This window comes from Vanessa tameamea, chromosome 30 (genome assembly GCF_037043105.1).
Source record: "Vanessa tameamea isolate UH-Manoa-2023 chromosome 30, ilVanTame1 primary haplotype, whole genome shotgun sequence".
In the NCBI taxonomy this organism is placed as follows: domain Eukaryota; kingdom Metazoa; phylum Arthropoda; class Insecta; order Lepidoptera; family Nymphalidae; genus Vanessa; species Vanessa tameamea.
In genome coordinates, this window is record NC_087338.1 from 4,573,139 (window position 1) to 4,597,028 (window position 23,890).

The window sequence follows — 23,890 nt, forward strand, 5'->3', positions numbered from 1 at the left end:
TGTTCGACGATAGAATATCTGATGAGTGATGAGTGGGTGGTACCTACCCAGACGGGCTTGCACAAAGCCCAACCACCAAGGAAGTAACCAAACTCCTAAGATCTACGGTAAGACACTGCTTGGATAAAAGATACCACCGAAATACCAGAATTTCTCATTTTTATTTACCAGAACTGCTGAACCCTTGGTCTTTTAAAAATATAGCTCATGTTCCATCTACTGGACCACTTCAGCTGTAGAAGTTTATTTAGTTGTTCATAATAAACCGTATCTACAATTATATGTTTACAGTTAAAATTTACATTTCAAATATAAGTATAGAATGATTACATAAATGACCAATGAACTTATATTATAATTACATATAAGCGTGTCCACATTGGTCAGTACTGTATGTGTGTGTGTGTGTGTCAGTATTACATATGTGTGTGTGTTAGAATGTATGGGATAGACAACCCAACCAAAACATGTGTGATGTGCATCAGGTTTATAATAATTGTTTTTAATTGCGTTTTACTTAAGAAAAACATGTCCAAGTATATAATACTTGATAAGTGTGTCTAATCAGACGGGTTTGCTCAAATCAAATAAGTAAGAGAGAATATTATTTTAAGCCTTCAAGGTTTTACGTGTTTGTTTAAAGTTCGTGCCAGACGTTGAATTTGAATTTTGAAGATAATTTCCAGAGTAATGTGTGTTACGTTTGGATATGTGCTGCCGGCGCGTGCGCCTAAAGTATGATTATTTTTGAAAAGACTAACGATTAACTGAGGCATATTATTTTTATTAAAATCTCGGTATCGTCGTTTATTTTGTTTAATTCTGAGCCATATATTTTATTCAGAATTAAGAAACTTAAAACTCGTTTATTTTACATTACATAAACATCCTGTAAATTTCCAACTGCTGGACTAACGCTTCCATCCCCTTTTTAGGAGAAGGTTTTGGAGCATATTCCACCACGCTGCTCCAATGCGGGTTGGTGCAATACACATGTGGCAGAATTTCGTTGAAATTAGACACATGCAGGTTTTCTCACGATGTTTTCCTTCACCGCCGATCACGAGATGAATTGTAAACACAAATTAAGCACATGAAAATTCAGTGGTGCTCGTTTAAACTCGTTTAATTTGTTATAATTTACTTTCAATTAAAACAGAACCACGTGACGTATCCAGTATAATACGAATGATATTAAAAGAACAGCTAAGCGATCTGGAATTAAGCACAGTTTGAAAAGAACTTGCAATTATGCGCTGAAAAATTCTGAATATACATAACGGATGCCACTCCGTACCGTCAGAAGAGACATAAAAAAAACTATTTTCACATTTCAGTTGCAAAAAATTTTACGTCTTAAATGTTCATGCAAACGCTACATAGATAAACGATGCATTCAATTTAGAGTTTTTATGCTTTTGAATTACTATTTAGAATAAGGATTACTTTTATAATTACTATTTACTTGCTATTTACTATATTCTGCCGCCAAACAACAATACTTAATATTTTTGTGTTCCGGTCTGAAGGGGAATGAGCGAGTATAAGTCAAAGGACGTAACCTCTTAGTCCCAAAAGTTTCCTTCCGCACTCTCTCCGATCAGTGACAAAGACTCCTATCACAGTGGAAATACCACATAACTCAGTTCCTGACAAAGTTTTCACTTGGTGAAAAGAAGGATTAAAGTAAATTTAACCAGTTCGAATAGTAAATTACAGAGAATCCGAAAAAAAGCAGTTTTCAATCTTTGTCTGAAATAACTTTTTGAGCACTTTTCATCCAAATGAACTTTTTCTCATAGTCTACAAGTATGTATGAATAAATGTATATATTCTGCACGTATGTATGTTTGTTGTGAATCGTACTTAAAGTTACAATGAATATATATATTTTTTAAATCATAATATATAAGGCAAAGATCTAGAAATATTCATTCGTTATACAGTAAAATACTTTTTAATACAAAAATAAATTGTTTTCTGACTTATCTATAAAAGATAGATGTATAATATTGCGAACTTGTAATATTTCATACTTCGTGGATCCGTTATAGTTTTAGAAGCGTTCGCATAGAAAACGCCTGTACTGATTATTTTCGTTGCAACGCTGAAATAATAAGCTTCGTTAAAAAAACATGCAACCTACAGCTTTCTATTTGAACAATATAAAAGTTTCATATTAATTTTTATATAACATTTAATTAGGTATAAAATGGAGATTCAAGATGACCTAGACGTTAGAACATGTGCATCTTAATCGATGGTTGCAGATTCAAATCCAGACAAGCAACACTAAACTATCAAGTGCTTAATTTATGATTATAATTAATTCATCTCGTGTTCGCCGGAAACCTGCATGTATCTAGATTTAATGAAATTCTGCCACATTTGTATCAACGCATTGGAACAGCATGGTCGGATTAGCTCCAAATCTAAAAGAAGCCTTAGCCCAGCAGCGGGATAATTTACTTCATGTTAATTTACTTAAAAGGCAATGAAAGGCATTGACCGATAAAATTGAAGCTTTCTTTACGATTAAGTTCGTAACATAATAAACACGTAGTATATATTTATGATTCAAGGATAACGAGAAGTGAACTTAAGTTAACTTTCTTCTTCTCACTCCTCTTGTCCCAAACATATGGGGTCAGGTTATTCGTCATCTGATCATTCACAGCCATCTTTTTCATGGAATAATGAAACGAATAGGCGAAGGGTCACGAGGTGGTAAGTGGTCTTGTCCACAAATATACATTGGTTCCGTGAGTAATTTTATTCCAGTTCAATGCGCCACCAACCTTGGGCACTTAGTTATTAGTCCCCATTTGTCTGTAGTTGCACTGGCTCACTCACCTTTGAAACCGGAACACAATAATACAAAGTATTGCTGTTTGACGGTAGAATATATGATAAATGGATGGTACCTATTTAGGCGGGTTTGCACGAAGCTATTTTACCACCAAGTAAATACCTATCCCTCGTGTCCCTCTTCACACACTCCATCCATGTATTCAAGGTCGTTATCCTCCTCTCCATCCATTTACACTTATGTACATATATACGCATATATACATAACAAGACATATTAAGTTTAAATAAAAATTAAAAAAGAAAAAAAAAATTTTTTTTTGCTGTCCCTACAAAAACCGTTTGCCAAGTTTCACATTCACATCTCATACGACGCCCTCCGTCGGTCTTTTGTTTGAAAATCCTCATTTATATACAAATTTAAAGTTATATATTATGATACATTTCATCTCCAACACCGAATGGAGATGTTACGTTTGAATGTGTGTGAATTGTATGAACGTATTACGCGGATATTAAATAGAATTCCTGGTAACATATAACTGTATGTTTATATTATATTTGTAGTTTGTCTTACTGCACTCCAATAAACAAAATACTTACGCAATTTCGAATGTACAAATTTGCATTAGGAGCAACAGGCTTATCGCTAAAGCAGCAATCTCTTCCAGTCAAACTTTGGACAGTGGACCGCTTATAAAAACGTACGTAGAAGTCGCACGCGAAACTTTGCGTTTTACAAACAGAATTTTACAAATTTCGAAACCTATGACAGATTTTGATTTAATTTCATTCTAAACTGACGTCGTATGTTCGCAAGTTTTACATTTGTTTTTTTTTATACAGCCATAACGCCGCTCTGTACCCGGCCAGTAACTTTTTTCCGCTCTCTAAAATTAATTATTTATTGAATCGTAACAATGTACTAAATTCCAACCAAGAATCCTCTTTAATTTTCTACACATCTAAGGCTTAAGCTCTTCAAAATAAGACCATAGCCGATCTTTTATGTTCAGATATCATCTCATAATCACTGGGACAAAAATCGGCTTATGCTGTTAATATATAAGATGACGAATTACCAGACAGCATCAGGATTGGAGCCGAGATGGCCCAGTGGTTAGAACGCGTGCATCTTAACCGATGATTTCGAGATCAAACCCAGGCAGGCACCACTGAATTTCATGTGCTTAATTTGTGTTTATAATTCATCTCGTGCTCGGCGGTCAAGGAAAACATCCTGAGAAAAAAAATTTGTCTAATTTCAACGAAATTCTGCCACATGTGTATTCCACCAACCCGGCTTGGAGCAGCGTGGTGGAATATGCTCCAACTTTCTCCTCAAAGGGAGAGAAGGCCTTAGCCCAGCAGTGGGAAATTTACAGGCTGATAATGTAATCACGATTCAACTCTGCGTTACACAAACAAAAGTAAACACCGAATACTAGAGCGGGGACATTTTCATTATAAATACTGGACAACATCACATACATTACTCTGATCCCAATGTAAGTAGCTAAAGCACTTGTGTTATGGAAAATCAGAAGTAACGACGACCACAAACACCCAGACCCAAGACAACATAGAAAACTAATGAACTTTTTCTACATCGACTCGGCCGCCAATCTAACCCGGGACCTCGGAGTGGCGTACCCATGAAAACCGGTGTACACCCTACTCGACCACGGAGGTCGTCATAATTTTCGTCATTCCGTTCACACATATCAACATCATAGTTTTAAATCTTCTAGTGTGAGTTATTATATATCAATAGGTAAGATGACACAGTGGTTGGAACACGTGAATCTTAACCGCTAATTGCGAATTCAAACCATACAGGCATAATCTACCTACGTTCATCCATCAAACCGCATTAGACCATGTTTCAAATATGTTCTAAACCGTATTCTTAAAAATGACAGAAGATCTTCGTCTAATAGGACATTTACAGTTGGTATTTATAAGTGGTGATGGTTAATATTAGATGTAGAGTCTGCTCCTCACAAGAAACAATTCCGTTTCAAGTTAAATCATACTGCTCTACATTTAATTTAAAGAGCAAAATGTAAGTATGTATTATAAAAATACGAGATGTCAAAATCAAAATCAAATCCAAATATACTTTATTCGAAGAGGGTTTTAAGAGTGCATTTTCATTTTCGTATTATAGAATTGTATTAAACGTAAAACAAGCACCTGTTCGGAATGTAGACTCTACCTAGAAGAACCGGCAAGTAGTCAGTAGTTGCTCTTTTTCAATATTTGAAAAATTATACAGAACTGTCTTAAGCGTAAATTTACTACCGGTTCGAAAGGTCCGTTTTACCAAGAAGAACCGGCAAGAAACCTAGCAGTTACTTGTTCCAAATATTTGAAATACAATATGTAATATAATATATTAAACTCTAGTCATAATTAGTGCTCCCAACAGTTATGACATCATAGTATAATTAGATCAGCATTAAATCATAATAAACTTGACACTTCGCTTGCATAATGCAAAGATATGCGTTTCCGATCACCAAAACCGCTGTGACGTCATCGATATTACGATGTTCCATTACCGAGAACAATTGCTTGTAATATAACATTTCAGATAACATGAATGAATAGAACTGAGCATTACAGTGTTATCTGTAATTAAACAATTTGTAACATTACATCAGTGTGGGAGGGTGTAGTATTTCAGTATTGATACAACTAACTCAACTGCAGGCTTAAAATCTTAGTTTGTAACTTTATAGGCGAGAGCTGATGGTCAAGGACCGCCCTTAGAGGGAACACTGCACCTTTGTATAAAAACCTGCATCTGTTATGTATGGCATTTACAGCAAAGCAACACACACACACAAACCAGACTGGCCACACAAACACACATGCAGTTTCAAACTATTCTTCGTCGTCAATTTTCATCATTCACTTTATTTATATTAATTAAATATTCTTTATTGTTTTGGCGATTTTATATAACATACTATGTTATTGAAAAGTGGGTCCCTCTGAAACGAGAATGTACTATGCTCAAAAGAGAGTCCCAACCTTAAACATGCTGTGTATATTATTGTAAGTTATAAACTTATTTGAAAGAATAAGAAATAATAATTACAGACTGTAGCTAAGCTAAGCTATAGCTTCAATATAGAAGGTAGCGATATACAAAAAATACGAGGCGGGTGTTCGATCAGCGAAGAGAGCTTTAATTGTTATGAGAGGTTCGCGAAAGTCCATCTGGGTACCGCCAACTCATCACATACTTCAGCCCCATTTATAACATTTCAGCTAAAGTTTTAAGAATGAGTGAGTTACAAAAACATAATTGAGAAATCAGCAAGAAAAATCGAACTTCAATAAGACAAAGATTAAGTGACTCTACCCTACTAGAAACTCTTGTACTATAAAAAAGTTCGAATTTAACGTAAATAAAATATAATAAAATATTTCCAAAAAAACTTTCAAGCCGTTATAGTCAAATTTTCAAGACGACAAAATCGAATATGAACAACTAAGCCGGTCATATTACCTTTGACTTGCGAGTTCAAACTTTTAATTGTTGAACTTAGACTATGACTAAGAAGTAAAGTTCGAAGCTTTCAGGGTCTATTACACAGTGTGATATAAATCGTGGCATCATAATCTTGTGTGTGTCTATGGAATCGGTGTTTATGAGTTGGGCTAATTTGGCTAATTACTAAATTTGATAGAATTGAACAAATCTTTGGGAAGAATTAATCTGATTAGTGTAATGTCGATTTGTAGTGTTGTATTTCGATTTAAAGGAATCGTTAAGTCCAATAGAACTATAGATATGAATACATATGTAGGTTATTACCTACATATAATATGATCCCACGGTTATTTTTAACTTGGTCTATTAAAAAATGTAAAGCTCATGTGATAAAAAATAATAAAAATTCGTTACATCACAACAATGCGGCACCAACCTTGGGATTAGTTCCGATGCCATGTTCCCTGTGCCTGTAGTTACACTGGCTCACTCATCCTTCAAACCGGAATACAACAATACTATGTATTTTTGTTTGGCTATACCTGCCCAGACGGGCTTGCACAAAGCCCTACCACCAATTAAATGAAAAATATATATATATAACAAAATTATAAATTTAATTGTACTTTATTGACATACTCTGTAGTTGGAATGGTGGAAAAGAGTAACTACCGAGTTTCTTGCCGGTTCTTCTCAGTACAATCTACTTTCTATGACGACTCAAAAGTGCTTTTATGAGCTAAGTTATAAATGCGAAAATAATTTTGTCTGTCTATTTGTTGCTCTTTCGATGATAATTAATGAACCGAATTTGATGAAACTTAGTTTGAAGATAGCTTGAATTCCAAGGAAGGACACAACCTTTTTACGCCCCATATTTCTACTTGACCAACCCCTAAAACGCGAGCGAAACCTCACGTGACAACTAGGTCTTAATAAATTATGTTATGCTATTAAACTGTAAGTTTTATTCTATTCGATTCTATTAAATTTTAAGTGAGACGAGAAGTCTGAAATATGTGCGTAAAGACAGACGAACGCCTTATTCCCTCTGATTTTAATCTGGGGGGAAAGGAGTTCCAAGAATTTCTCAACAGAAAATCAAATTAACTTTAACGATACCGACTCTTGATTCATTCAGGAGTCACGAATCTCTAGCTTTATAGGATCGATTCGCGGCCACGGTGATATTTCGCCCTTAATAAACATGCTTAATGATAAAATATCAAATAATTAGTATTATTTATTCATAACAAAAGAATGCGATGAGTCGTGGGACACCCGATCGGAACAAAATTGCTGTCGCTATATACGATGTATTACATAACAGATACAATAGACTAAATTACCGATATTTGAGAATAATTTAAATGACGAGAAATAAAATTGTTATTAATCACCACCGCCCACAGACAATAGCGCTGTCAGATATATTAACCATTCTTCATACGCCACCAATCTTGGGAACTAAGATGCTATATCCCTTGTGCCTGTACTTACACTGGCACACTCAACCTTCAAACCGAAACACAGTTTGGCGGTACAATATCTGATGAGTGCGCTGTACCTACCCATACGGTGTACACAGCTCTACTACATGAATTAAATTAAAATAATAACAAAAAATAAGTTTAAATAATATTATATTAAACCTATATAAAATACAGAGACAGCAAAAGAGAAAAAGACGGAATGTTTGCCTGGAAAGATAACACTTAACCTTACATCTCTACTGTGAGCCGCGTAAAAAACTTCATTCCAAAAACATTTGTGTATTTTGCATAAACTTCACTACGAATTGTCATGTTTTCCTTATGGCACTGGTAGCAAACGGCAGGAGACTTATATGACAGAAAATGGTCTATATAAGAAAGCTTTCAATTACCGGCTTTTTAGGAACTTAGCTTCTCGAAAGTTCCCAAGACGTTCAGAAAAAATGGCGGCGAAAGAAATTCATACTTTTTTACACGATAGTTAATTTCAGAAACAAAAGCCTTTTGTTTTTCGAATTTACGGAACATAACCGTAACATTTTCCTTGATTACAGCCAGCTGGTTTTCGGTTTTCCTTTATCTAAAAAGCCCTTTATCTGATGCCTGTTGATCTTCAAGCGCGACGCTTAGATAATTAAGCAAAAATAAATTTATACATATAAGAAATATCTTAGTATTATTTTATTTTATTAAAATATGTAGGTATCCTGGCAAACGGGCCATGATAGAAGACTCAGCTACAAATATAAAAATCAAAATATACTTTATTCGAGTAGGCTTTTACAAGCACATTTGAATCGTCATTTTCCAAAACTATATTAAGTGAAGCTATCACCGTCTCGTAATGTTATACCGAGAAGAACCGACAAGAAACTCAGCTGACTGTGTTTTTAGATGTTGAAAAAGAGTAACTACTGAGTTTCTTGCCGGTTCTTCCCGGTAGAATCTACATTCCGAACCGGTGGTAGCTTTACTTTAAATAGTTTGTTAAATGACGATTCAAAAGTGCTTGTAAAAGCCTACTTGAGTAAAGTATATTTTGATTTTGGGTAGTTACTCTTTTCCAACATTTGAATTACAAAGTTAAATACGTCAGTTTAATACAATTCAATATAAATAGAACCGAGATGGCCCAGTGGTTATCATCATTAACCAATGATTTCGGGTTCAAACCCAGGCAAGCACCACTGAATTTTCATGTGCTTAATTTGTGTTTATAATTCATCTCGTGCTCGGCGGTGAAGGAAAACTTCTTGAGGAAACCTGCATGTGTCTAATTTCAACGAAATTCTGCCATATGTGTATTACAACCTTCCCTCCAAGGGAGAGGAGGCCTTTAGCCCAGCAGTGGGAAATTTACAGTCTGCTAATGTAAAAAAAAAAAAATTAAATAATATATCCCTTTAATAATAATATATATATAATCTTGTGTGAATAATATGCCTTATTGATTAATGTTTTTTTTTTAAATGAAATCTTACTCCCTTTGTTGGTGACGCATAGGCTATGTTAAAAATGGTTAATATTTCTAACAGCGCTACCATCTATGAGGAATGGTGATAAATAAAATAATCTATGTATATCATAAAAAAACAGACAGATATCACGTCGTACTACTACAAAAAATCGTATTCGAATTTTGAAAATTTAAATTTTCACCTATCCGAATTGTTTTTAAAAACGTTTAACAGGAGTACTCTGTACGCCCACAGTTTCGTACTCGTTTACGATAAATTCGTACAACGATGCTTGACCTCAATCTCGTCGTACCTTAACTTTGAAGAGCAATGAATGACTATTTAATTTATTGATTTGTTTTATTTTAACTTCGGCCTGTCATCGCTTACAGTGCTCTATAAATTCGCAATCATTTGAAAATGGAATGATCCGTTATGGCGCAGAGGATCTTAATACAATATTATGGGTTCAAAACCAGACTTCATTGAAAATGATTTGTATATCAAAAAAAATAGAACAAAATCAAAATATACTTTATTCAAGTAGGCTTTTACAAGCACTTTTGAATCGTCATTTAACAAACTATATTAAGTAAAGCTACCACCTGTTCGGAATGTAGATTATACCGAGAAGAACCGGCAAAAAACTCAGTAGTTACTCTTTCTCAATATCTAAAAATACAGTAAACATACAATTATATAATATGTATGTTATATATCCTGCCTGGAGTTCAACAAGCATTAACTCCACGCCCTTATGTCTGCTCTATTAAAAAATATATCGATACATTATATTTTGAACGCATCAACCCATAATATGCAGCATGTTGAAACAAGCTTTAAGCTTTTATAATGAGACGTAAACGAGTACTAGCTTTTGTTTTTGCCACGGATTTTCTTGCATATAAAGGAAGGATAGGTTTTATGTACTCTATGTCATTTACTGTGTTTTAAATGTCATGATGATCGGGTTGAGTAGTTTAGACATTAAAGATTAACAAATGAACAAACTCAATTTCCTATTAATATCATTGACTACCTTTTATCCGACTTTGTTCGCGTAAAAGTTAGTTGTAGAGTTATTCTGTAAGTACAAACTCGTAACGTCAAAGTGTGTGTATCTGAATTTTCGATTGATTTAGTTTGTACTTATGGAATAACTTCTTTGACTTGGTGTCCAATAATTTTCTGAAAACTTGGTCTCAAATTTTGCTTTAGTATTTGTGGTTTTATCTATATATATTAGTTTTACGTACCATTTTTTATATAATTGGTGGCGCCACCTAGGCTCGCTTGATGGAAAGTAACTACTACAGCCCTACTATATTAGATATTAATCTGACTTTTCTTACCCGATATGGTGTTTTTTATGGTATCGGACGGGAAAGTGGACCACCTGGTGGTAAGTGGTCACCACTGCTCATAGACCATTTTTTTATAGTAAAATTAGGTATGGAGATATTTTCAATCCCTACTTTTTAGTTTTTTTTGGTACAATTGGTGGGGTTTGTGTGTAATAGGCTATGCAAATTTCTCTGCAGGTTCAGCTAGTCTAAATAAAAAAGGCTCATGGCCCAATTACGATGAAATTGCAATATTAAACATACAAATTGTTCATGACATGTTCTTTTGTAAAAGTTTTCGCGTAATGCTTTGTCAATTAGAGTATGGTTAATATTATATTTCGGTAATTTTCCTAGTATGTCTTCTGACATGTTACTTTTGGGATAACGCTACGGAAACGTTTTGGGGTTTAAGGTAATTTATTTACTCAATATAGAACATAATTATGTCGTCATAATCAATTTCGGTACATTAGTAGGCAATTTCAACTTTTAGACTACGGGCTGCTGCTAAGAATTTTTCGACTGAAAAACCCAAACCCAAAACTTGTTATCGGCACCAAACTTGGGAGTTAAGATCTTATGTCCCTGGAGCCTGCGGTTAGACTGGCTCATTCAACTTTGAAACCGGATCATAATAAAACAGCAATACTCTTATATTGCTCTCTGGCGGTAGAATATCTGAAAAATGGGTGGTATCTACCCACGCTTGCTTTGCTTGGTGGTAATGACCACCAAGTGAATTGTATTTGGGTTCTAATAACCAAGTGTGGTCAAAAAAAAAAAACAAATGTTCCAATGTTAATGGAATTTAAACGTGGAACTCTTAAAACATCTTCATCTATAACAAGATATTCGTTTACATCCATTTGCAAGCCGTCAACTCTGACAGATAACTAAGACGGATTGTGCTTTCCACTGAGATATATTGCTTAAAAGATTGTTAAACAGAGATCAATGAATGCAAAACTCCTTTATAATACCGATACTTTTCACTGACATTTCAATTTATCAATGACCGTTGAAGTGTTATAATTGTTTATAAAATTGAATTTGTAACAACCTGCACATGTTGTAATTTCCACAATGTTTTATTTCAGCACTGAGGACGAAATTAATTATAAAAAAAAAATCACATAAGGTTACAGTGAATTATTTTTAAGGTTGTCGTTGATATTATAGTTCCAATAGTTAGTGACGTAATGATGGAAGGATTGGTTAGTATGTCTTTTTGTAATCATTTATATAGGTGGTAGAGTCCACCCACCATCAGGATGGTAATTTATTTTGGTGGCCCGTAATTCTTCTTTCTGTTTTAAATACAGACCACTCAGAGGGCAATGGAAAGGAGCTGTTTAAATATAGTTTTAATAGAGTAAGAAACACAGAAATCCGAAATGTAACCAAGCTAAAGGATGCTCTACAATTCTCTCAAAGTCTGAAATGGGGGTGGGATGGTCATGTGGCGAGATACGACGACAGTCGACGGACTATCAATATCACGAGAAAGGACCGTTTGGCGCTAGAAAGAGAGGTCGCCCGTGCGCTCGGTGACAGGACGAGATTGTTGCCTACGTTGAAAGGGACTGGATGACCTCTGCCAAAAACAGAAATAAATGGAATTTTTTGGAGAAGGCTTTTACAAATTATAATGATTCAATTTACTAAATTTGTTGGTTACAATTTATGTTTGTGGAATAAATAAAGCTATTTAATTATTATTATTATTTTAAATACAACTAAAAATATTAGAAGCGTCAATAGCGCAATGGTTTACGGGCCGGATAGAGATGTAAAAAGTCACAGGTTCGATCCTGACCCCTTGGGCTATTGTCGTTTCCACCCCTTACACTAGTAATAAACTTAAAAGGAGGGGTAAATAGGAATATTAGTAATTACTACACGTAAAGCTGATAAACATTTATCAATCTCTTTAACCATGTGTCTCAAACCTGCATGAAATAAATAGAGCCTTCATCGTAGCGCTTCTCACAACCGTATAAGGTTCAAATTTGCATATTTAACCCCTTTGATTACGGCAATAGGATTACTAAACTAACATACAAACATAAATACAGTTGATCCGTTTGCAATGGCTAAATTCAAAATCACAGAGCTCGGATTGTGTATTTTAAATTCTATGTCGAATTATTACATTAGGAACAATGAGATTTTTATTAAATGGTTAAATGATAAAAAATTGTAAATGAAATATTCAATCTGTGTAATATGTTTACTGGCTGCCAATCCTAGCTTCATCCAGGTAGAATTTATTTACTTCCCAATCGCAAGGCCACCTACAAACTCAAATTTAAACCATCCAGACAGACACTTAAATACACACAAAAAAAAATCAATGAAATTTATCAAACTCTACATTTTTGAGATGACTTGGCCGAGTAGTTTGAACACATCTGTGTGTGTGCATTTTAACCGATGATAGTGAATCCGGTTTAGTTCATATTGCGCTAGGCGTCGAAAGAAAATTTCACTAAGAAGCTTGCTTGTGTCTAATTTCAATGAATTTCTGCCACATATTTATAAATCAACCTGCCTTGTAGTAGTGTGACTCCTCAAAAGGACACGTTAAGTATTTGTCCAGCAGTGGAACATTTACAGGTTTTTACATTTACAACCCGGGAATTAAAGTCCGATGAGAACCAATAACACACCTTCACGGACGACAACTGTCACAAACATTTCGGATCAATGAAAAAGTACTTCTAATATTATAAGCGCAAAAATTAATACATCTTTATTAGTCTTTCACAAAGAGCTACAAAATTGATCTGAATGTGATAGACTACTTAACACCTGTTCCTTTTACGCGGGTATAGCCGTGGCAGAAAGCTAGTCAACATTAATTCTAAAATATATTTCGTGATTCTACCTTGAACATATATACACATAACGTAAAAATAAGGTTGTTTTTTATGTCAAGTATGCATTCAAAAATTGTATAGTACAGAAATCTCTGCACAACACTAGTTCCATTTTCTATTACTCGTACTTCACCCACATCATACGACGCCAAATCCCAAACGACCGGAAGGGGTTTGGGAGCTTTAATAATACCAAATTCCAAGCCCCTAAAATGTCTCCACAAATAAACAATACATTCTTATCGGCTTGGATCCGATAGCCTCGAGATCTACAAAATAAGTAAGGCATTAAACTAACACGGGCTTTTTATGGTATATGTACATCGTCAAATGTTCCACCTGACCGTGAATGGTGGACAATTGCCCACAAACGTAAGCGATGTAACAAATATCAATCATTCCTCGTATCACCAACCACCAACCTTAGGAACTAAGATGTTATGTTCCATAACCTTAGCCCAGTAGTGCCATATCGTCTTGACAATTATTAAACCTCATAAACCTTATCGTAGCCCTCAAGCATTCCTTTACCAACGTGCCGTTGACTGAAATCTAGACTAATACCTGAGCTGTAATATCACTCGCTTATTGAGTACCATCAAAGCATGGCTCAGTGGAATGACTGATATTTACTCAATATGCAGTGAGCCATATCATCAATTAATTGGGCTTTAATTTTATACTAGCTCACTTCACTCGGCGTTAAATAAATCATAGTAGTTTTTTTTAGAAAGACCAATTAATCTAATGATCAGAGTTATGGATTAGTTGATCTTAACAGTACAACGCAGCTTCAATTCTGCAAAAAAGAAAAGCTGAGTTCTCTCTGAGTTTTCTCACATGTTTGCATAGGTTCTCGAATCGTAAATTCGAAACTGGTGGTAGCTTTACATAGAATTTAACCTCGTAACATGACGAATTAAAAATGCTACTTGAATAAAGAACATTTAATATTTTTAAGTCATAGAATTTTCATATTGTGTCCAATAAAGTTTGATGTGTATGAGTTCAATCTATACTAATATTATAATAATTACTGCGAAAGTTACTCTGTCTGACTGCCTGTTGCTCAACCTGAACTTGAACTTGAAATTGAACCCATTTTGATGAAATTTGGTATAAAGCAATCTTAAACTCCGAGGAAGGAAATTTACTTTTTCTATACCTAGCCCCTGACATAATATAACCAAAAACTAATACCGCAGGGTTAGCGAGGCGGCTGATGGAAGCCGTGAAACACATAAATACGAACATTGATTTCTTACTTGTTTTAGTTTGTAATTTCAGTCGATTATTTTTCATTTTCTTTGATTACATATCCTGAATGTTTCATACAACTGCTATTCACTACCATTGCCTTAATTAAAAAACATGGTGTTGGTGGTAAGTACCACCCACCCATTAGATACAGCTATTGTATTGTTGAGCCAGTTTAACTACAGGCTCAAGGGAGATAAGACCTTAGTTCCCAAGGTCGGTGGCACCTTTGCCATCTAAGGTTATTTTAAAGGCTATTTTTTCTTACAGCATCAATGTTTACAGGCGGTGGTAATCACTTGCCATCAGGTTACCCATGTACCTGCCTACATATAACAATAAAAAATATTGACTCCAGGGATTATTTTTTCCTTTACCCTTAATAAGAAATTAGAACAGCCCGTAGATGTCCCACTTTTGGGCATATCCCTAGATTTTTAGGAAAAGGTTTTTAAGCTTACTCCACCAGGCTGCCTCAGCGCAGTTTGTTGGTTACATGGCTACATTAATTACTACCTAATGTATCTTAATTACAAACAAATATTAAGGAAATAAAAACTCAATGGTACTGACGGGGCTTTGAACCTTCAGCTAAGTTCCTCATGTTCTAACCAAATCGCCATCGAAGTTCATATGTCTATAGTCATTGATACCACACTTCCAATGCGTCTATGTATTCCGAACCAATCGTTTTAGTAATTTTGCGTAACCATAGAAGACAAACATAAATTCTTTTTTATTGGATTTTTATGATTGAGGAAGAGTTCGGTAGAAATAAAATACTGTCTTGGAGGTCACGTGACGACATTACGTGATAACATATTTCACGGTAATAATACAAAAAGAGTTGCATTTTGCGTGTGTTTGTTGGAACTTTTCTGAATTATTTGTTTTTATAATTATTGTAAATGTAATCAATCAGTGAGTGGTTTTTCGCTTTTATTTGCCTATATGTATATTATTTATTTATTTACTATTTATTTATTTATTGGAAAAGTTACACCATCAACATATCACTAAGCACTTAAAATTAATATCTGTTGGGTAACATACAAAATGATACGTCATTAAAGGTGTAAACAACATTATACACAAATAAATACACAAACATAATACACAAATACGTCACAGAAACCCGTTAAATTTTGAGGTTATAAAATTTAAAAAAAGAACAATGAATATAATTCATGACGAATAAATGTCACATATTCATAAATCGTTATAAAAATAAATAATATTCATTTTATATAGCTTTCTTTGAACAAAAAATTTTCTTTGAAATCTTCAACAGTTGCTTGAGAAATGTTTGGAGTATTTGAAACGCAATGAAAATACATGTGATTTACATTAACATGGATAGACAGATTGATATGAAAATATATTATAAATTCAAAATCAAAATATACTTTAATTAATTGGGATTATACGAGCACTTTTGATTCGTCATTTTACAAACTATGTTATGTGAAACTACCACAGATTCGGAATGTAGATTCTGCTGACGGCAAGAAACTCAGTAGTTACTCTTTTCAACAATTTCAATCACAGATTAAGTCAGTAAAGTACAATTAAATTGAAATATTTACATATATCCTGACTGAAAATCAAAGAATAATAAGTTCACGTGTTTAGTCATTAATATGATCTTGTATTAAATAATATGCTTAATTAATAAAAAGTTATTTAACATGAGCTTTATATTATATAATAAGCCAAGTTAATATTGTTAAAAGTAATGTGAGGAGATGGTTTATTCCCGCGCAAAGTCGTCACTGATATCTAGTATATCACAAAAAATACGTACGACGAAGCAAATCTCTATGTCTTGTGATCTTTATCGTATCGGATTTCCAACCAATATACAATGTACATACACAGAACACATAGATATATTATTTTGTATGATACCACTACTTCTATTAATAAAAGAAAAAATATAAAAAATAATCCAAGTCATTAATATATGAGAGTGAGGCTGTGCTGAATAAAGAGCGCCTGTGTTTGCACACACAGTGCCCTTGTGAGAAGTATATAATGATATATTCATAATAATTCTATTACTGGTACACTTTGTGTCTTAAAAATAATAATTCCAAGTTAGATTGAAAAGCTACAATTATGTACGAAAATAATAAAACCATTACAAGTATACTAAATAAGCGTTACACAAATCACTTGTATAAATATTTGTTTGTATATTTATGATTTATTTACGTAACGAAAAGGTAATTGCAATAAAAAATGATTCTTATGAACTACTAAATAAGAGTCACTTTTAAATCAAAGACAGCTTAACTTAATTATTGTTAAAGAGTATTTCGAACTTTATTTCATAGGTAATAAGAGTTTATTCTATGAATTATGGATGGTTAATCGCATCTTTCAGAATAACTGTTATATTTATTCGGCAATTTAGATGTTTCGGAATAATTTATTGCTGGTTGAAGTAATCTTATTAATATATATTACTAGAAGTCTTTTCCGACACCGTACAAGTAAAATTCATACAAACAAAGTTACAACTCCTTGATGGTAGGGTTTTGTAAATATGTACCACGTACTCATAAGATACTCTGCCACCAAATATTATTAATAACAGAATTGTTGTGTTTTATTTTTCAGGATGAGTGAGCCAGTGAAACTATAGAGGTTGGTGGCGCATTGGTTATGTAAGAAATGATTAAATTTCCGGTTCGTGGGTCGAGTGAGCCAGTGTAACTACAGGCTCAAGGGACATAAAATCTTAGTTCCCAAGATTGGAAGCGCATTGGTGATGTAAGGAATGATTAATATACAAATCAACATCACGTGGCACATTTGACTGATATAGTATGTAGGTAGAGCTATATAATAAAAAATAATTAGTTAGTAGTACACTTAAAATCTTCTTTTAATGAATTATTTTTATCATCACGATAAAAGGTCATTGACCAGTTAATAATAATAATAATTAAAAAATAATTCTTTCTCCAACTACACAAAAACCAAACATCTATAAGAACATTTTCAGAAAATAAAAGCGATTACAAAGAAGTCATTAACTTCTGAAAGATTGTCTTGTTTTGTTTTGATATTTATTATTACAGTAGTTTTTCCACGTGGTTTTACCGAAGTCAGGCTGAAGCATGATATTATGTAGTCTAGAATATTTCTCTATATATAGACAATCAGATATCAAAGCACTGGTATATCAAGTGTTTTGAGTGTTCTCACAAACAGCCTTGTGTAATAATACTAACTTTGTCCAGATGAAATAAGAAATATATGCCGGGTCTAATCTAATCCATCCCAAGACCTAGTAAAATACATATACATACATATTCAGCCTGTAAATATCTTATTGCTGAGCTAAGGCCTCCCTTTGAGGAGAAGGTTTTTGGAGCATATTCCACCACGCTGCTCCAATGCGGGTTACACATGTGGAAGTGGCAGTTTTCCTTCACGAGATGAATTGTAAACACAAATTAAGCACATGAAAATTCAGTGGTGCTTGCCTGGTTTTGAACCCGCAATCATCATATGTATTGCAGTAGGCTGACTATGGTTAATGATGACCTTGATCTCAAATCATAAAATCCAAATATATTTTTTATACTAGATTTCAAAAAAAGCTACATATAAGTTGGTAACAAATGATTCTTCTACTTGATTAAACTCTATGTCTCACTCACTCTACATAAAGATAAATTAGCGGTCGTTTGAGGCCTGAAGAGGTCGTTAAAGGTCTTTCACTTTGTCACAGGCCTTGTTTGTTGAAGCTAAGTTGACAGAACACTCTCATTACCAGTTGATTAGTCTACTGGGATGAAGATATAATTTTGTTGTCTTATACCTTTGCGTAATTCAATATTCGTAGACGTGCTACATTTCATGCAGAACCGTAGTACTTCTACGGAATGCTACGGCGTAGCAATCCGTAGTACATCTACGTGTATATATTGAAATTAATTTATTTAGTCATCCCTTGAATATTTATAAAATGAAATTCTTCAGAGAAGTATGTATACAATAATTAACTGATTTTCAAAGAAAATAACATAGTTTGCTTCTAAACTAAGGGCGCCATCTAGGCTTCGCGGGAAGAGTTATCAGTGATGTACTCAACAGACACGTTTTCTTAAGCGTGACATTTGATGTAGTCTCACTTTAAAATGTTAGGTGGCGCTGTTTAAGACTTATATTTCTCATGAGAAATATAATTCATGAATATTGATAGATGGCGTCATGGCGCTTAGTTTAACTTTACGAAGAAAATAAAAACTGACAGATATATTTAAATATCTTTCTGCGTTTATCGTTTCTAATATTATAATGCATATATAACTACCCTTAGATATGTATTTTAATTCAAACTCACCCCAATGTTTTGGTGCTAATCAGCGGTGTCTTCAAGTTAAGGAATCCGTTCAAGCGACTTATGTTTTTGTCTCTGCCGCTATCTGTAGCAGATGAATCAGCCCTGAAACAAAAAACAGTCATGAAACCATCAATTTTACGTAAATAAGTAGTTCATAAACAACATGTTACTTATAAAATAGTTTTAATATAAGTCATTTGGTATTCAGACTATTGAAAAAAATCGTATACTGCTTAACTAATATCTCAGAACTTCTAATTAAATATTAGATACGTCAGAAACACCAGTTTTGAAATTAATGACCAGAGCCAAATCATTCAGAAGAACATCATTATTAATTAAAATCATCCCCATCTGTATGTAATTATTTCCTCGTATTTAATTAAACATAGCTAGCAACGTCTTTTTGGCATTTTTATACTGAAAAATAACTGGTTAAGTTTAAAAAAAGCCTGTAAATTTCCCACTGCTGGGCTAAGGCCTACTCTCCCATTTGAGGAGACGTTTTGGAGCATATTACCACACGCTGCTCCAATGCGGCTTGGTGGAATACACGTGTGGCAGAATTTCGTTGAAATTAGACACATGCAGGTTTCCTCACGATGTTTTCCTTCACCGCCGAGCACGAGTTCATTTATTAACACAAATTAACCACATGAAAATTCAGTGGTGCTTGCCTGGGTTTGAACCCGCATTTGTTGTATACTTATTTAATTAATAAATATTTTATTTACAATTGTAATAATATAAATTAAATTAAATTAAATTTCATTGACAATATATTAAACCTTAATGCCTACAAATTACGCAATTACAGTAGAATAAACAGAAGGCTAACAGCCATCAATTATCTAAATTGCTTTGTGCAGTTAGTTCTAGAAATAGGGCTGTCACTCGTTTATTATTACCCAACCGTGTGGTGAAAAAGGCACAAGGCACTTGCGGAAATCGTCTAGTCTGATCGTTACATTAATATTTTTCTCATAAGTGGGATTGAAGGGAAATTGATTCCCGCTGTAAAACTTAGCTTTCGAGCCAGATAAAATATAATGGCCATCGATTAGGAAGCCTTTTAAGAGCTTGGTAACGACGGTGAAGATGTGTTTAATAAATTACTGACAGATATTTATCCGCCAACCTGAAGATCAACGTGGTGGAATAATCAAGTATGTTCTTTAAGATTAAAGAGGCATTTGCCCAGCAGTGGGACATTAACGGGCTATCGCTTTACGTAATAAAAAACAATCGATAATGTGAACTTTCACAAATGTATTTACGAATCTCTATTTCCATTGGTCACGACATCACGAGTAAACGGTTCAACCAATTACACTAATTCTTTTTTAATTCGGTTTGTAAGTGTCAGATGAAAGATAATTACATGAAAAAATTAAAAAAATTGCGTGAAATATTAGAATTTCCGACTAACTTACTAACTATTCGTACACGCGTCAGAAAATAAAATAAAAAAAAAACGTTGTGTATGATAAACTATTAGAATAATAAACAATATATATTTGTAGAAATAAAACCCGTAAATAAAAAAATTTTTGGAATAGTATTTTTTTTAATTATACCAATTGAAAAAAAATCAGGGCTACATTGTCACTGTAGGAAGCGAAAGCGATTCTGTGACGCCCTCTATAATATCGGAGAGGGTACCGCTGGTTTTTTAGTGGGTATTCCGATATATTAAGGCGCTAGGCGTTCTGGTAGAGCTAGTAATACTATATATCGCGTCGAGTCGAATAGTTTACTCAATTTAAGGAACATCGTGTGTGAAATGGACACGTAACGGGTGTATGAAATATATATGATCACGGCATACATGACGGAAGTTTAAGTACTATTTCTTGCACGAGTGACTCTCACAGTGTACGAGCACATATACCCTATCTGCCTTCTTTTAGGATCACGACGTGACCGGAGAGTGAATAAAATCAAAATACATATACTTTAATCAAATAGGCTCGTAAAAGCATTATTGCAACGTCATGAGAATCCCACCGCTGGGGATATCTCCTCTTTTATTAAGGAGTAGATTATTTTCGATTTTAATTTTGTATGTTGAATATAATGTTAAAATTAATTAGAATTAGAAGTTCCATAAACACGTTGGACGCCACGCGGGAGAGCCACGAGGGAAAACTGTTTCGATTCACAGCAAAATATCGTTTCTTGATTATTTTTTTTTTCAAATTTTGTTTAATCGTATTCAATAATATCAATTTCAAATTTAGTGACATGGCGACGATAACCTTATTTTTTTGTGTGGAGATCGACGTGTCAAAAACTCAACTTTGAAACTCAAAACTGACTATGTTGTACATTATGTCCATATAAAATAAAATAGTCATTATTGTATATTTAATTTGTATTCTTTTACTCGGTGATAGGGCTTTGTACAAGTCCGCCTGGATACCACCCACTCGTTAGACAATCTACCTCCAATCAGAAATACAGTATTATTGTATTCTGGTTTAAACGGTCCAAATATGATGATGATGATAAGAATGAAGAATTGTAATTACAGGTAGAAGGGACATAACTTGTTAACAAGTTCTATGGTAAGTGGCACATTGGCGATGTAAGGAATATTTTACATTTCTTACAGCCTTAATATCTATGGGCGGTGGTGACCACTTATCTTCAGACGGTAGGTATGCACGTGCTCTTACCAATGTTATACATCATTGTAATTGTTATCAATAAATGCTTGGATTAAGTATTTTTTGATTTCTAGGCGGGATATATCAAAATTTAATTGTACTTTGCTGACATACTCATTGTAATTACGTTACAATGGTCGAAAAGAGTAACGGCTGAGTTTATCTCGGAGGTAGCTTTACATTTGATTCAACACTCTAACATAACGATTCATAAGTGCTTTAATGACCCTACTTGAATAGAGAGATTGAGATAGATATTATGATTTTTACAGACGAAATATTGAAAAATATATCTTTATTAAAAATTTTATTGTGGATTGTGACAACCCTAAGCTATATGTCTAGGCAGTGTGGTCTCGTGAGAATTCAATTAGATTCATTAATATTATTGTTACATTTTAGAGTTTATCAGCGATATTGTATAATTATTAGAAGGAGAAGTAATGTTATCGTCTTGTATAGAATAATTACATTTATCGTATTTCGTAGTAGTATCTCATCTGTTATTCTACCCCTACTAGGACTACTTTACATTGAGTGAAGAGTAAGTGAGTGACATTTTTTTTTACATTACATTATCAGCCTGTAAATTCCCCACTGCTGGGCTAAAGGTCTCCTCTCCGTTTGAGGAGAAGGTTTGGAGCATATTCCACCACGCTGCTCCAATGCGGGTTGGTGGAATACACATGTGGCAGAATTTCGTTGAAATTAGACACATGCAGGTTTCCTCACGATGTTTTCCTTCACCGCCGAGCACGAGATGAATTAAAAACACAAATTAAGCACATGAAAATTCAGTGGTGCTTGCCTGGGTTTGAACCCGAAATCATCGGTTAAGATGCACGCGTTCTAACCACTGGGCCATCTCGGCTCAGTGAGTGACATAACTTCTTTGTTCCAGAATTTGGTGGTGCACTGGAGATTTAAGGGACTGTGAATTATTCTTACAGCATCAATGTCTGCTTAAAGGAGGATGACAACACGACATAACAAAGATGTACAACACTAACAGCCTGTAAATATCCCACTGCTGGGCTAAGGTCTCCTTTCACTTTGAGGAGAAGGAAGCATCTTCTACCACGCTGCTCCAACGCAGGTTGGTGGATGAAAATGATTATATAGCTAACATTAGGAAATAATATGTGAATTATTTGATAGTGTTTTATGTTGAATTCATGCTTATCTAAACAATTGTAAGGAAATATGTGAGATTAAGATGATGAAGATAAAAGAAGGCAGGCAATAGTCGTAACCAAGCGTCTCATTCGCACAACTGGCGTTCGTATTGTTTACAGCTAGCGCGTTGATCGAGCTTGCTCTGGTAGGCATATCTATTGTCAGCACTAAATTTGAGAAGTTTTGTATGAAAAGGGTGTTTAATTGCTCAATGGTGCGCTTGCCGACTTATCAACAGACTTGAGCTAGATCTTTATACACGTGCCAACAACAACAACACATCAGCAGCAGCAGCAGATGTCTATAAACCCTCCTTCTGTTCCGTAATATCTGTCAGTTGCAGACATTTGCAGAGCAGGTCGTTCGCTGGATTTCCCAACGGGGTCTCAATCGGCGCGCTTGATCGCTTTGAGAATGAACCGATCGAGAGATTTCTGTTGCACACGCCAATAGGGTATTTCCACGAGAATTAACCGGCCCTAACGACCTGTCCGTAGTAATGGACAGCAAACAGGGAACCAGGCCCTACAAACAGGCAAACAGGCCCTAGGAACTGCCGTCACCATAGTCCCCAAGAGGCCCCTTGATTGAATACTCGGATCGATGGTACGCACTTCAAGTTCAGCTTTGGCTACGACCATATCAAGAGCTATTGAGAAAAACAGTACACATTATACTAACGACAAATGTTGTTTTATTTTGACGACCTCTGTGATCGAGTAGTGTGTACACCGGTTTTCAAGGGTACGCCACAATGAGGTCCCGGGTACGATTCCCGACCTATATAGAAAGAGTTCATTCGTTTTCTATGTTGTCTTGGGTCTGGGTGTTTGAGGTACCGTTACTTCTGATCTTCCATAACACAAGTGCTTTAGCTACTTACATTGGGATCAGAGTAATGTATGTGATTTTGTCCAATTTATTTATTATTTTTCAAAAATGA

The 23,890-nt window shown here is 34.4% G+C and overlaps 1 protein-coding gene across 2 annotated transcripts in view; it reads right to left on the minus strand.

Annotated features, from left to right (window-relative positions):
* LOC113391633 (synaptotagmin-7) overlaps positions 1 to 23,890 on the minus strand; it is a 632,900-nt gene that overhangs the window by 361,670 nt on the left and 247,340 nt on the right. For both annotated transcript variants that reach the window (XM_026627662.2, XM_064220038.1), the window contains one exon: positions 19,103 to 19,204. In XM_026627662.2, the coding sequence (XP_026483447.1) occupies positions 19,103 to 19,204 (102 nt within the window). The remainder of the gene's footprint in view (positions 1 to 19,102; positions 19,205 to 23,890) is intronic.